Source organism: Staurois parvus, unplaced genomic scaffold, assembly GCF_062004578.1.
Source record: "Staurois parvus isolate SC_StPar_1 unplaced genomic scaffold, SC_StPar_1.0 ptg000786l, whole genome shotgun sequence".
NCBI classification, from domain to species: domain Eukaryota; kingdom Metazoa; phylum Chordata; class Amphibia; order Anura; family Ranidae; genus Staurois; species Staurois parvus.
In genome coordinates, this window is record NW_028318582.1 from 567,245 (window position 1) to 581,322 (window position 14,078).

At 46.3% G+C, this 14,078-nt stretch overlaps 1 protein-coding gene across 1 annotated transcript in view; it reads left to right on the forward strand.

Moving 5' to 3' along the window:
• The window catches only part of KANK4 (KN motif and ankyrin repeat domains 4), a 146,199-nt gene that overhangs the window by 87,935 nt on the left and 44,186 nt on the right, over positions 1 to 14,078 (forward strand). Inside the window, exon 6 of the mRNA XM_089654667.1 lies at positions 10,395 to 10,482. Coding sequence (XP_089510793.1) covers positions 10,395 to 10,482 — 88 coding nt within the window. The remainder of the gene's footprint in view (positions 1 to 10,394; positions 10,483 to 14,078) is intronic.

The following is a 14,078-nucleotide window of genomic DNA, read 5'->3' on the forward strand; positions in this document are numbered from 1 at the left end:
CCGGGGTATTATTTTAACATTTGCTGTCTCTGGAACTGTGGAGGAAATTGTGATCAGGCCTTCTGAAACATCTGTGATACTCCAAACCTTGTTCAACAGTTAATTCCTCTTAAACCCTGAAGACTGACGGTCTAGAATTTTGATGATGTTTGTATAAATGTTCTCATCGCACAGCCCTCCAATCAGCATTCACCCCAAAAATACACGGGGGCTTAGGGATGATTGCACTTCACATTGCTCTTACCTCCTGCTGCTGGAGACTTGACTGTTCAGCAGATATTTTAGTGTTGCGGAATTGGGTTAGGTTCCAGGATCTGGAGTTCTGAATGGAACTCTTCTTTGTCTTCATGTTTCAGAAGATATCTTGTTGTTCTTGTAAAGCCATTAACTGACATTTCAGTCCCCGGCTGTACTTATTTCATATTTTCTGCTTTGCATAATCCTTTCCAGATGTAATCTTTTTCATAAAGCGGGGAATGGGCGTCCTTGAAAATAATTTATTTACTTGACTACATCATTGACAAATGTTTCCAAAATCATGTTAGACATGCTCAGAATCATTTATCAGTCAGGCAGCATGTGTGTATGGAGTTTTGTTCTCTTTGAAATATATCCAAAGCCTTAAAATGGTTGTAACCCCTTCCATATACCCAGTGAAGTGACTGTCCTCAGGTGACACACAGAGCTGAAACAAACTGTTTATCTGCAGTCTTCTCTTCTCTACATCCATTCAAAGTGCAGAATTAATAAAGCTTTTCTGAGTTGTCAGAAAAAAGGGGGCTGAGAGCTAAAGTTACAATCTGCAGAGAGTGATGGGAGCTCTGAGAGCTGATTGGAGGGAAGAGACATGCCCCCTTCACACAAGAACAGAGCTGAGGCTGTCATTCAGCTGGAGCCCCCTCCCCTGTTACCATTTTTATCTTGGTGTCAGGAAAACTTGTCAGAAGTGATTCATGCTGATAGCAGAGGAATGAAGCAGCAGACAGAAATGACATTTAGTGCTCTTAATTGAGACAAGTACACACTATAGAGTAGTGACCTCCAAACTGCGGCCTTTAACTGGCCCTTGAGGTGCCATTTCTCCCACTGATATGAGATACTATTCCCTCCACTGACACAACAGTGGGGCATAATTCCTGTCACTGACATTAATGATAGGGCACTATTCCGCCCACTGATACCAATGATGGGGCACTATTCCTCCCACTGACACCAATGATGGGGCACTATTCCTCCCACTGACACCAATGATGGGGCACTATTCCTCCCACTGACACCAATGATGGGGCACTATTCCTCCCACTAACACCAATGATGGGGCACTATTCCTCCCACTAACACCAATGATGGGCCACTATTCCTCTCACTGATATCAATGATGGGGCACTATTCCTCCCACTGACACCAATGATGGGGCACTATTCCTCCCACTAATACCAATGATGGGGCACTAGTCCTCCCACTAACACCAATGATGGGGCACTATTCCTCCCACTAACACCAATGATGGGGCACTATTCCTCCCACTAACACCAATGATGGGGCACTATTCCTTCCACTAATACCAATGATGGGGCACTATTCCTCCCACTGACACCAATGATGGGGCACTATTCCTCCCACTGACACCAATGATGGGGCACTATTCCTCCCACTGACACCAATGATGGGGCACTATTCCTCCCACTGACACCAATGATGGGGCACTATTCCTCCCACTAACACAAATGATGGGGCACTATTCCTCCCACTAACACCAATGATGGGGCACTATTCCTCCCACTGATACCAATGATGGGGCACTATTCCTCCCACTAATACCAATGATGGGGCAGTATTCCTCCCACTGATACCAATGATGGGCCGCTATTCCTCCCACTGATACCAATCATGGGCCGCTATTCCTCCCACTGATACCAATGATGGGGCACTATTCCTCCTACTGACGCCAATGATGGGGCACTATTCCTCCCACTGATACCAATGATGGGGCACTATTCCTCCCACTGATACCAATGATGGGGCACTATTCCTCCCACTGATACCAATGATGGGGCAGTATTCCTCCCACTGATACCAATGATGGGCCGCTATTCCTCCCACTGATACCAATCATGGGCCGCTATTCCTCCCACTGATACCAATGATGGGGCACTATTCCTCCCACTGACGCCAATGATGGGGCACTATTCCTTCCACTGACGCCAATGATGGGGCACTATTCCTCCCTCTGATACCAATGATGGGGCACTATTCCTCCCACTGACACCAATGATGGAGACTATTCCTCCCACTGATACCAATGATGGGGCACTATTCCTCCCACTGATACCATTGATGGGGCACTATTCCTCCCACTGACACCAATGATGGGCCACTATTCCTCTCACTAATACCAATGATGGGGCTGCTATTCCTCCCACTGATACCAATGATGGGGCACTATTCCTCCCACTAACATTAATGATGGGGCACTATTCCTCCCACTAATACCAATGATGGGGCACTATTCATCCCACTAATACCAGTGATGGGGCACTATTCCTCCCACTAATACCAATGATGGGGCACTATTCCTCCCACTAATACCAATGATGAGGCACCATTCCTCCCACTAATACCAATGATGGGGCACTATTCCTCCCACTAATACCAATGATGAGGCACTATTCCTCCCACTAATGCCAATAATGGGGCACTATTACTCCCACTAATTCCAATGATGGGGCACTAGTCCTCCCACTAATATCAATGATGGGGCAGTATTCCTCCCACTGATACCAATGAAGGGGCAGTATTCCTCCCACTGATACCAATGATGGGGCACTATTCCTCCCACTGATACCAATGATGGGGCACTATTCCTCCCACTAATACCAATGATGGGGCAGTATTCCTCCCACTGATACCAATGATGGGCCGCTATTCCTCCCACTGATACCAATCATGGGCCGCTATTCCTCCCACTGATACCAATGATGGGGCACTATTCCTCCCACTGACGCCAATGATGGGGCACTATTCCTCCCACTGATACCAATGATGGGGCACTATTCCTCCCACTGATACCAATGATGTGGCACTATTCCTCCCACTAATACCAATGATGGGGCAGTATTCCTCCCACTGATACCAATGATGGGCCGCTATTCCTCCCACTGACACCAATGATGGGGCACTATTCCTCCCACTGACGCCAATGATGGGGCACTATTCCTCCCACTGACGCCAATGATGGGGCACTATTCCTCCCACTGATACCAATGATGGGGCACTATTCCTCCCACTGATACCAATGATGGGGTACTATTCCTCCCACTGATACCATTGATGGGGCACTATTCCTCCCACTGACACCAATGATGGGCCGCTATTCCTCTCACTAATACCAATGATGGGGCTGCTATTCCTCCCACTGATACCAATGATGGGGCACTATTCCTCCCACTAATACCAATGATGGGGCACTATTCATCCCACTAATACCAGTGATGGGGCACTATTCCTCCCACTAATACCAATGATGGGGCACTATTCCTCCCACTAATACCAATGATGAGGCACCATTCCTCCCACTAATACCAATGATGGGGCACTTTTCCTCCCACTAATACCAATGATGAGGCACTATTCCTCCCACTAATGCCAATAATGGGGCACTATTTCTCCCACTAATTCCAATGATGGGGCACTAGTCCTCCCACTAATATCAATGATGGGGCAGTATTCCTCCCACTGATACCAATGATGGGGCACTATTCCTCCCACTGATACCAATGATGGGGCACTATTCCTCCCACTGATACCAATGATGGGGCACTATTCCTCCCACTAATACCAATTTTAAATTTAAAATTTTTAAAAAGTGACATTCACAAAATCCATAATCTCATAAAATGAGAATATTGTGAAAAGGTGCAATATTCTCGGCTCAAAGTGTCCCACTCTAATCAGATAATTAAGCCATAACACCTGCAAAGGGTTCCTGAGCCTTTAAATGGTCTCTCAGTCTGGTTCAGTAGGAATCACAATCATGGGAAAGACTGCTGACCTGACACCATCACTGGCACCCTCCATAAGGAGGGAAAGCCTCAAAAGGTAATTGCAAAAGAAGTTGGATGTTCCCAAAGTGCTGTATCAAAGCACATTAATAGAAAGTTATGTGGAAGGGAAAAGTGTGGAAGAAAAAGGTGCACAAGCAGCAGGGATGACCGCAGCCTGGAGAGGATTGTCAGGAAAAGGCCATTCAGAAGAGTTGGGGACTGTCACAAGGAGTGGACTGAGGCTGGAGTCAGTGCATCAAGAGCCACCACACACAGACGGATCCTGTACATGGGCTTCAAATGTCGTATTCCTCTTGTCAAGCCACTCCTGAACAACAAACAACGTCAGAAGCGGCTTACCTGGGCTAAAGAAAAACAGACCTGGTCTGTTGCTCAGTGGTCCAAAGTCCTCTTTTCTGATGAGAGCAACGTTTGCATCTCATTTGGAAACCAAGGACCCCGAGTATGGAGGAAGAATGGAGAGACACAAGGACCCCGAGTATGGAGGAAGAATGGAGAGGCACAAGGACCCAGAGTATGGAGGAAGAATGGAGAGGCACAAGGACCCCGAGTATGGCGGAAGAATGGAGAGGCCCAAGGACCCAGAGTATGGAGGAAGAATGGAGAGGCCCAAGGACCTCGAGTATGGAGGAAGAATGGAGAGGCCCAAGGACCCCGAGTATGGAGGAAGAATGGAGAGGCACAAGGACCCCGAGTATGGAGGAAGAATGGAGAGGCACAAGGACCCCGAGTATGGAGGAAGAATGGAGAGGCACACACTGCAAGATGCTTGAAGTCCAGTGTGAAGTTTCCACAGTCTGTGTTGATTTGGGGAGCCATGTCATCTGCTGGTGTTGGTCCACTGTGCTTCATTAAGTCCAGGGTCAACGCAGCTGTCTACCAGGAGATTTTGGAGCACTTCATGCTTCCTTCCGCAGACGAGCTTTATGGGGATACTGACTTCATTTTCCAGCAGGACTTGGCACCGGCCCACACTGCCAAAAGCACCAAAACCTGGTTCAATGACCGTGGGATTACTGTGCTTGATTGGCCAGCAAACTCGCCTGACCTGAACCCCATAGAGAATCTATGGGGCATTGCCAAGAGAAAGATGAGAGACATGAGACCGAACAATGCAGAAGAGCTGAAGGCCGCTATTGAAGCATCCTGGTCTTCCATAACACCTCAGCAGTGCCACAGGCTGATAGCTTCCATGCCACGCCGCATTGAGGCAGTAATTGCTGCAAAAGGGGCCCAAACCAAGTACTGAGTACATATGCATGCTTATACTTTTCAGAGGTCCGATATTGTTCTATGTACAATCCGTGTTTTATTGATTGCATGTAATATTCTCATTTTCTGAGATTGTGGATTTGGGGTTTTCATGAGCTGTAAGCCATAATCATCACAATGATGACAAATCACGGCTTGAACTATCTTGCTTTGCATGTAATGAGTCTCATATATTAGTTTCACCTTTTAAGTTGCTGCACTGAAATAAATGAACTTTTGCACAATATTCTAATTTTTCGAGTTTCACCTGTATATATAGTATCAGATCTATGTATGTAAAGGATCGGATCTAAGTATGTAAAGTATCAGATCTAAGTATGTAAAGCATCAGATCTAAGTATGTAAAGTATCAGATCTATGTATGTAAAGCATCAGATCTATGTATGTAAAGTATCAGATCTATGTATGTAAAGCATCAGGTCTATGTACAGTATGTAAAGCATCAGATCTATGTATGTAAAGTATCAGATCTATGTATGTAAAGCATCAGATCTATGTATGTATAGTATCAGATCTATGTATGTAAAGTATCAGATCTAAGTATGTAAAGTATCAGATCTATGTACAGTATGTAAAGGATCAGATCTATGTACAGTATGTAAAGCATCAGATCTAAGTATGTATAGCATCAGATCTATGTATGTAAAGCATCAGATCTAAGTATGTATAGTATCAGATCTATGTATGTATAGCATCAGATCTATGTATGTAAAGTATCAGATCTAAGTATGTAAAGTATCAGATCTATGTACAGTATGTAAATTATCAGATCTATGTACAGTATGTAAAGCATCAGATCTATGTACAGTATGTAAAGTATCAGATCTATGTACAGTATGTAAAGTATCAGATCTATGTATGTAAAGCATCAGATCTATGTATGTAAAGTATCAGATCTAAGTATGTAAAGTATCAGATCTATGTATGTAAAGCATCAGATCTATGTATGTAAAGTATCAGATCTAAGTATGTAAAGTATCAGATCTATGTATTCCTCCCACTGATACCAATGATTTTTTGAGTTTCACCAGTATGCCTTTAAAGTGCACTTTATAAAGAGTTTTGAACAGATGAAAGACCTTTTTTTTTAAAACTTTTTTCTGACCTCCGGAACGGATTAATTGGTTTTCAATGCATTCCTATGGGAAACCGCGTTTCGGTTTCCGAATTTTTCGCAATAAGAAACGTCCCGCAGAACGCATTACATTTGTAAACCAAAGCACGCCTGTATATTACAGTGAATCATAGTTTTCCGTGTATATGTATGTACCATTATTAGGTCTGCATATTTGAGCTGTACTGTCGGAGAGTAGGTGAGTCTTGCAGCCTGAGCTGCATTTTTTTTAAACAATGGAGGGACCTTTTCAGAAAACAATAGCCTGAAGGTGTGCTACAAACATAAGAACATTGCTTGAGCCACAAATGCTTCTATAAAAGGCATCCATATTATTCAGCATTTAAGAAGCTTTAAACCGCTTTGTAGACGCCTCTCTTCTACTGCCGAGTCCAATACCAACCGCAATAGGAATGCTGAGCAGGTAAGCTGTGTGCCTTCCGCGCTTCTCTGCATCTCAAACCTTCACGTGAAACTCCAGGCAAGCAGATTAAAGAAACCCAGCCACCAGCGGGCACAATAGAAATCTCCATTCTTGACACGGAGCTGACACCTTTCTGCTTTTACACAGAGAGAACACAAGTGATAAATAACACGCAACGGGGGCTATTTACTAAAACTGGAGCGTGCAAAATCTGGTGCAGCTCTGCACAGAAACCAATCAGCTTCCGCCTGTGTTCACGTACATGCGGTGCGGTATATCGCATGTGATTCGCACAGGAACCGCACTGCATTCCTGCACAAATTACATGTGATTTGTGTGCGGTGCGATCGGAGCCGTACATTTTGTACGGCTCTAATCGCACTACACCCGCACCAAAATTGCGCAGGACCCTTTTTTTGGGTCCGCACTAGAATCGGATTGCATGGGTATTCACACCTATGCGATCCGATTCTGCATATCGCACCGCGTTTTGCGGAACACCTGTCCTGCACATGGGAAACGAAGGCTGGTCCATGTAGTCTGATCCAATGTAAGAGCTGCTGTAGCTTAACCCCTTCATGCCGGATCATCCCGGCGTGGAGTTCCTGCGCCGGGAGGTGGGCAGGACGGGGTAAGGCTTAGTGTCATGTGGCCAACGTGACTTCACGTCACGGCCGGTCGCATGATCGGGAATGGTCCCGATTGAAAGAGCAGACCGGCACCTTTCCGTGAGTACCGCACATGTGTGCTGGGAGCGTGCAGGGCGCGCGCTCTCAGCACATATGTTTTTTGTTACATGAACACAAATGTGCGGCCGCTTGGCGTCTAGGCCTAGACGCCGGGAGGCTGCACATTTGCGTGCGGCCGGCGTGAAGGGGTTAAATTGCTAAAAAAAGTTCAAGTTCATGCTGATCCCAATAAAATGGTGTCAGAACACACAGTGCACACACTTGGGTCAGTAGCCAGACCTGAACCTTGTAGCTCTCCTCATTGTGTTAGCATTGTGTCTGCAGTAGCATTTACGTAGGCAGAGCAGAGTAGGGACTGGCCAGAGAGGGATGACTTTGACGCAGTTGGCCAGCTTAAGCATTAATTGCAATATGTGTGAACCAGGGGCGGACTGACAACTCATGGGGACCCCGGGCAATAGGGGATCATGGGGCCCCTGTGTCCTTGCCCAAACTCAAAAAACCCTATGAAAAAGGTACCAGGGACATCTCATGGGGCCTCCTACTAGCCCTGGGCTCTCGGGCAGTGCCCGAGTTTCCAAATGGTCAGTCCGCCCCTGATGTGAACTAAATATCCCTATTTATTGCATAGTCTGCTTGAAAGGGTATATACCAGTGTGCAGAGGGCCCTTCAGAATTTCTAGAACACACAGCGCATCGCATTTTGTTGTGTCTGGGGCAATTTAGCCGCTGACCAGTCAGAGTGCCAATGCTGACCGCAGCCAAAAGTGCCTACAATGGATGTGTGATCATCAGAACTGGACCAGGGGCGGACTGACCATTCAAGCACTCGGGCACTGCCCTAGGGCCCGGGGTCAGTAGGGGGCCCCATGAAGTGCCCCTGGTACCTTTTTTATAGGCTTTTTTGGGTGTGCTTTGAGTGTGGGCAAGGACACAGGGGCCCCATGATTTCCTATTGCCCGGGGGCCCCATGAGTTGTCAGCCCGCCCCTGAACTGGACCATGAAGTAATGGGAGAAGGTGGCCTGGTCTGATGAATTGCATTTTCCTTTTCATCATGTGGATGGCCAGGTGCCTATGTGTTCCTTGCCTGGGGAAGAGATGGCAGCAGGATGCAGTATGGGAAGAAAGCCGGTGTCAGTCAGGGTACTTCATTATTTATTACAGGTACTTATATAGGACCATCAGTTTACACAGCGCTTTACATATATATTATACATTCACATCAGTCCCTAACCCTCAAGGGGCGTACAATCTAAGGTCCCTAACTCACATTCATACATACACATACTAGGGACAATTTAGACAGGAGCCAATTAACCTACCAACCAGGGGTGGACTGACCATTTGGAAACTCAGGCACTGCCCGAGGGCCCGGGGTCAGTAGGAGGCCCCATGAGATGCCCCTGGTACCTTTTTCATAGGCTTTTTTGAGTTTGGGCAAGGACACAGGGGCCCCATGATCCCCTATTGCCCAGGGGCCCCATGAGTTGTCAGTCCGCCCCTGCTACCAGCATGTCTTTGGAGTGTAGGAGGAAACCGGAGTACCTGGAGTAAACCCACACAGGCACAGGGAGAACATGCCAACTCCATCCAATTAGCGTCCTGGTTAGAATTTGGACCCAGAACCCCGGTGCTGCAAGGAGTACGAAACAACACATAAAGGCAGGGAAATATGGGCAGCACAGTGGCTAAATGGTTAGTACTTCCGCCTGGCAGTACTAGGGTTGTTGGTTCAAATCCCAGCCACAGCGTCACCTGCCTGGAGTTTGCATGTTCTCCCTGTGCCTGTGTGGGTTTCCTCCAGGTACTCCGGTTTCCTCCCACAGTCCAAAGACATGCTGGTAGGTAAACTGTCTCCTGTCTAAATCGGCCCTAATATGTGTATGTAGGAATGGGACTGATGTGAATGTACAATCAGGGGTGGACTGACCATTTGGAAACTCGGGCACTGCCCGAGGGCCCGGGGTCAGTAGGGGGCCCCATGAGATGCCCCTGGTACGTTTTTCATAGGCTTTTTTGAGTTTGGGCAAGGACACAGGGGCCCCATGATCCCCTATTGCCCGGGGGCAAATACCACCAAAATAAAGCTTTAGCTGTCTCAAAAAAATGCTAACAAATTCATATGGGTACAGTGTTGCATGACCGCGCAATTGTCATTCAAAGTGTGATAGTGCTGAAAGCTGAAAATTGGCCTGGACTGGAAGGGGGTGAAAGTGTCCAGACTGGAAGTGGTTAATAGAGGTACTTATATAGCGCCATCAATTTACACAGCACTTTACATATATGTTGTACATTCACATCAGTCCCTAACCCTCAAGGGGTGTACAATCTAAGGTTCCTAACTCACATTCATACATACACATACTAGGGACAATTTAGACAGGAGCCAATTAACCTACCAGCAGATCTTTGGAGTGTGGGAGGAAACCAGAGTACCCAGAGTAAACCCACACAGGCACAGGGAGAACATGCAAACTCCAGGCAGGTGGTGCCGTGGCTGGAATTCGAACCCACGACCCGAGTACTGCCAGGCGGAAGTGCTAACCATTTAGCCACCGTGCTGCCTATGTCATACAAGGACTTCCACAGCCACGGCAGACATTTGCCTCTTGATGGTAAGAGGACTGTCACTTGAACGTTGGTGTCATCTGGTAGTTCGCTTTGTACTTGGAAGTCCAGTGCGCCGCCAATGACAGCCTGTGACAGGGGTGCTCCTGAGTGCCCACATGGACACGCGTGGCGTCGTTTGCTGACACCTGTTATTAGTTTTTGTTTCGTGGTCCTTTTTAAATACTAAAGTCCCTCTTCATGTCTCTTCTCCGCTCGCAGGTATTCGGTGGGTGATGCCTTCCGCAACGAATGTCAGATCCTGAACAGTCATCTCTCAGAACTGAGGACCACCACAGATAACAGACTGGTATGCCCCCCCCCCCTCCTCGTTCCCCTCGATTTAGTCTCCTAACGTTGGTCCCTCTCGCCCCCCCCCCCCCCCCCCGGCCAGAGATCACAGCACTGCGGAACGATTGGATTTTTAATTAAAAAGCGCTGTGTTCGCTGCTCGTGTTGCAGGCTGAAGACAAAAGCTTGTTAATAGAATTTGTAGTATAATTAATCTCATAAGGCTACAGACTTCCTGCTTTTGCAGAAGGACAGAAATACTGAAGGGTGATAGAACGGGCCGTGTAGGAGACGCCGCTCACAATTCACCGCTCATTGCTGGTGCTGCAGGGCACTGAAATTGGGTTGCTTTTGTTAATTGCATTTTCCACAGGATCATAATCACCGTGTTGGAAAGTAGATTGAGGGAGTAAAAAATGTTTATGTTATTTTTAGGCTGGCTTTGCCGAGTGCGCGCCAGTGGAAAACTGGCTTCTGTTAAAGATGAACTCCAGTGACATATAAATTACATGGATTAGTAGCACTGTATGTAGGAGCAATCTCCAAACTGTGGCCCGGGGGCCGGATGTGACCCTTTGCTAGCCTTTATCCAGCCCTTGGAGTGCCATTTCTCCCACTGATATGAGGTACTATTCCTTCCAATGGCAACAGTAAGGCATAATTCCTGTCACTGACACCAATGATGGGGCACTATTCCTCCCACTGACACCAATGATGGGGAACTATTCCTCCCACTGACACCAATGATGGGGAACTATTCCTCCCACTGATACCAATCATGGCCATTATTCCTCCCACTGACACCAATGATGGGGCACTATTCCTCCCACTGACACCAATGATGGGGCGCTATTCCTCCCACTGATACCAATGATGGGGCACTATTCCCCCCACTAATACCAATGATGGGGCACTATTCCTCCCACTGATACCAATGATGGGGCACTATTCCTCCCACTGATACCAATGATGAGGCACTATTCCTCCCACTGACACCAATGATGGGGCACTATTCCTCCCACTGACACCAATGATGGGCACTATTCCTCCCACTGATACCAATGATGAGGCACTATTCCTCCCACTGACACCTATGATGGGACACTATTCCTCCCACTGACACCAATGATGGGGCGCTATTCCTCCCACTGATACCAATGATGGGCCACCACTCCTCCTCCTACTGATCACAGGCAATATGTAACTGACTACTAACCCCGAGGAAATGTTTATTCTCACTGATGCTGGGCCCAGGACATTTTTCATCCCCATTGGCCACAATCTGGCCCCCCTAAAGTCTGAAGAAGAGTAAACTGGCCCTTTGTTTTAAACGTTTGGAGACCCCTGGTCTACAGTTATATATAATTAAATGTACTGTACTTTTTAGATACAAGCAATAAAGTTCCTTAAGTATCACAAAAACCTCTTGCAGTCCCTGTACAGCAGAGCTAAGGTAGGGGGGAGGAAGAACTGGCACATGGAATCAGTCAGCTGTATTGCAGTGCAAGAAACATGCTGATAGAAGTTGAAAACAACAGAGAGATGCATTCACCAATTTGAAGGTGGGGAGGAGACCTGTAAGTTAAAGTGAAACTGCAGCAGAGAAGAATAAGATTCACAGTATCTCCCAGAAGTGAGTCCCCCCTCCCCCGGACTGTATACAATGTATGTATATATATATATATATATATACACAGTATCTCCCAGAAGTGAGTCCCCCCTCCCCTGGACTGTATACAATGTATGTATATATATATATATATACAGTATCTCCCAAAAGTGAGTCCACCCCTCACATTTTTGTAAATATTTGATTCTATCTTTTCATGTGACAACACTGAAGAAATGACACTTTGCTACAATGTGACGTAGTCAGTGTACAGCTTGTAGAACAATAAATTTGCTGTCCCCTCAAAATAACTCAACACACCGTCATTAATGTCTAAACCGCTGGCAACAACAGTGACTCCACCCCTAAGTGACAAGGTCCAAATTGGGCCCAATTAGCCGTTTTCCCTCCCCGGTGTCATGTGACTCGTTAGTGTTACAAGGTCTCAGGTGTGAATGGGGAGTGGGTGTGTTACATTGGGTGTTATCGCTCTCAATCTCTCATACTGGTCACTGGAAGTTCAGCATGGCACCTCATGGCAAAGAACTTTCTGAGGATCTGAAAAAATGAATTGTTGCTCTACATAAAGATGGCCGAGGCTATAAGAAGATTGCCAAGACCCTGAAACTGAGCTGCAGCACGGTAGCCAAGACCATACAGCGGTTTAACAGGACAGGTTCCACACAGAACAGGCTTGTAATGGTCGACCAAAGAAGTTGAGTGCTCATGCTCAGCGTCATATCCAGAGGTTGTCTTTGGGAAATAGACATATGAGTGCTGCCAGCATTGCTGCAGAGGGTGAAGGGGTCGGGGGTCAGCCTGTCAGTGCTCAGACCATACGCCGCACACTGCATCATATTGGTCTGCATGGCTGTCGTCCCAGAAGGAACAGGACAGGTTCCACTCAGAGTGTCATTTCTTAAGTGTTGTCACATGAAAATATAGAATAAAATATTTTAAAAAATGTGAGGGGTGTACTCACTTCTGTGACACACTGTATGTGTGTATATATATATAGATATATATATATATATGACAAACTGAATCTATTATATAAATATATGCCTGAAATTCTGTATTAAATAATTGACTGTATGGTCAATTATTGCATGGAGTCAAGAATAACTTTCCTATTCTGCTTTGTGCTTGTACATTGAATATAACTATTCAAGTATGACTGTACATGAAACCTTTTTTTTTTAATTTCTTTGTATTAAATGGAATGATGAGGAATGAATTCTGGCTGCTGCCACTGTTTGGCTTCACCATCTTGTGAGTCAGTGAATGACACCAAGCATCTAGCCTTTGATGTGGGAATTCCTAACCTGCATAGTATATTTTCCTCTCCCATTTCCTGTTGCCTCTCCGAGACACGATGGAAGGAGACAGATCTCCATATGGGACATAGAGAGCAATAAAGTAACCGAGGTTCTAACCTTTCCCTTCTCTATGCACATTAGTGTTGCTGGAGTTCCACTTTAAGCTAGGCACTTTATATAAATCTAGAAACTTCATAAAAACCCCACTACAGCTTCTGTTTAACAAGACCATAAAAGAGACCACATTGTCTACCCACAAGGAAGAACGTTCAGTCACGGTTGGTGTCGGAGATGGTAATGGTGCTTTCCACGCGGATCCGTGGTCAGTTCAACAACATTTCTAATCCTCCCGTCAACCGAGGTCTGTAAATGAAAAGCCTCTCCTGATCTTTCACTTATTTGCCCTTTTCAGAAGAAATGATGTAACCGGTTCTGCAGTTCATGTGATTAGCAGGGAGAGTTCCTATTAATAGCTGGTTCAAGCTGGTAATACTCATTATATTTATAATGGAGATGCAGCCATCTGAGGAGTGATCTTGTAAGTCACACTGAGATCATTGTACCCCCTGAGTCCAGCTCAGATTTAAACACTACCCCCCCCCCCCCTCCTCCATACTATTAACTAATACAATGCATCTTGCCACTGCAAGCCCAACTGGAGGCATTGTGCCCCCTCTCCCCAAACTG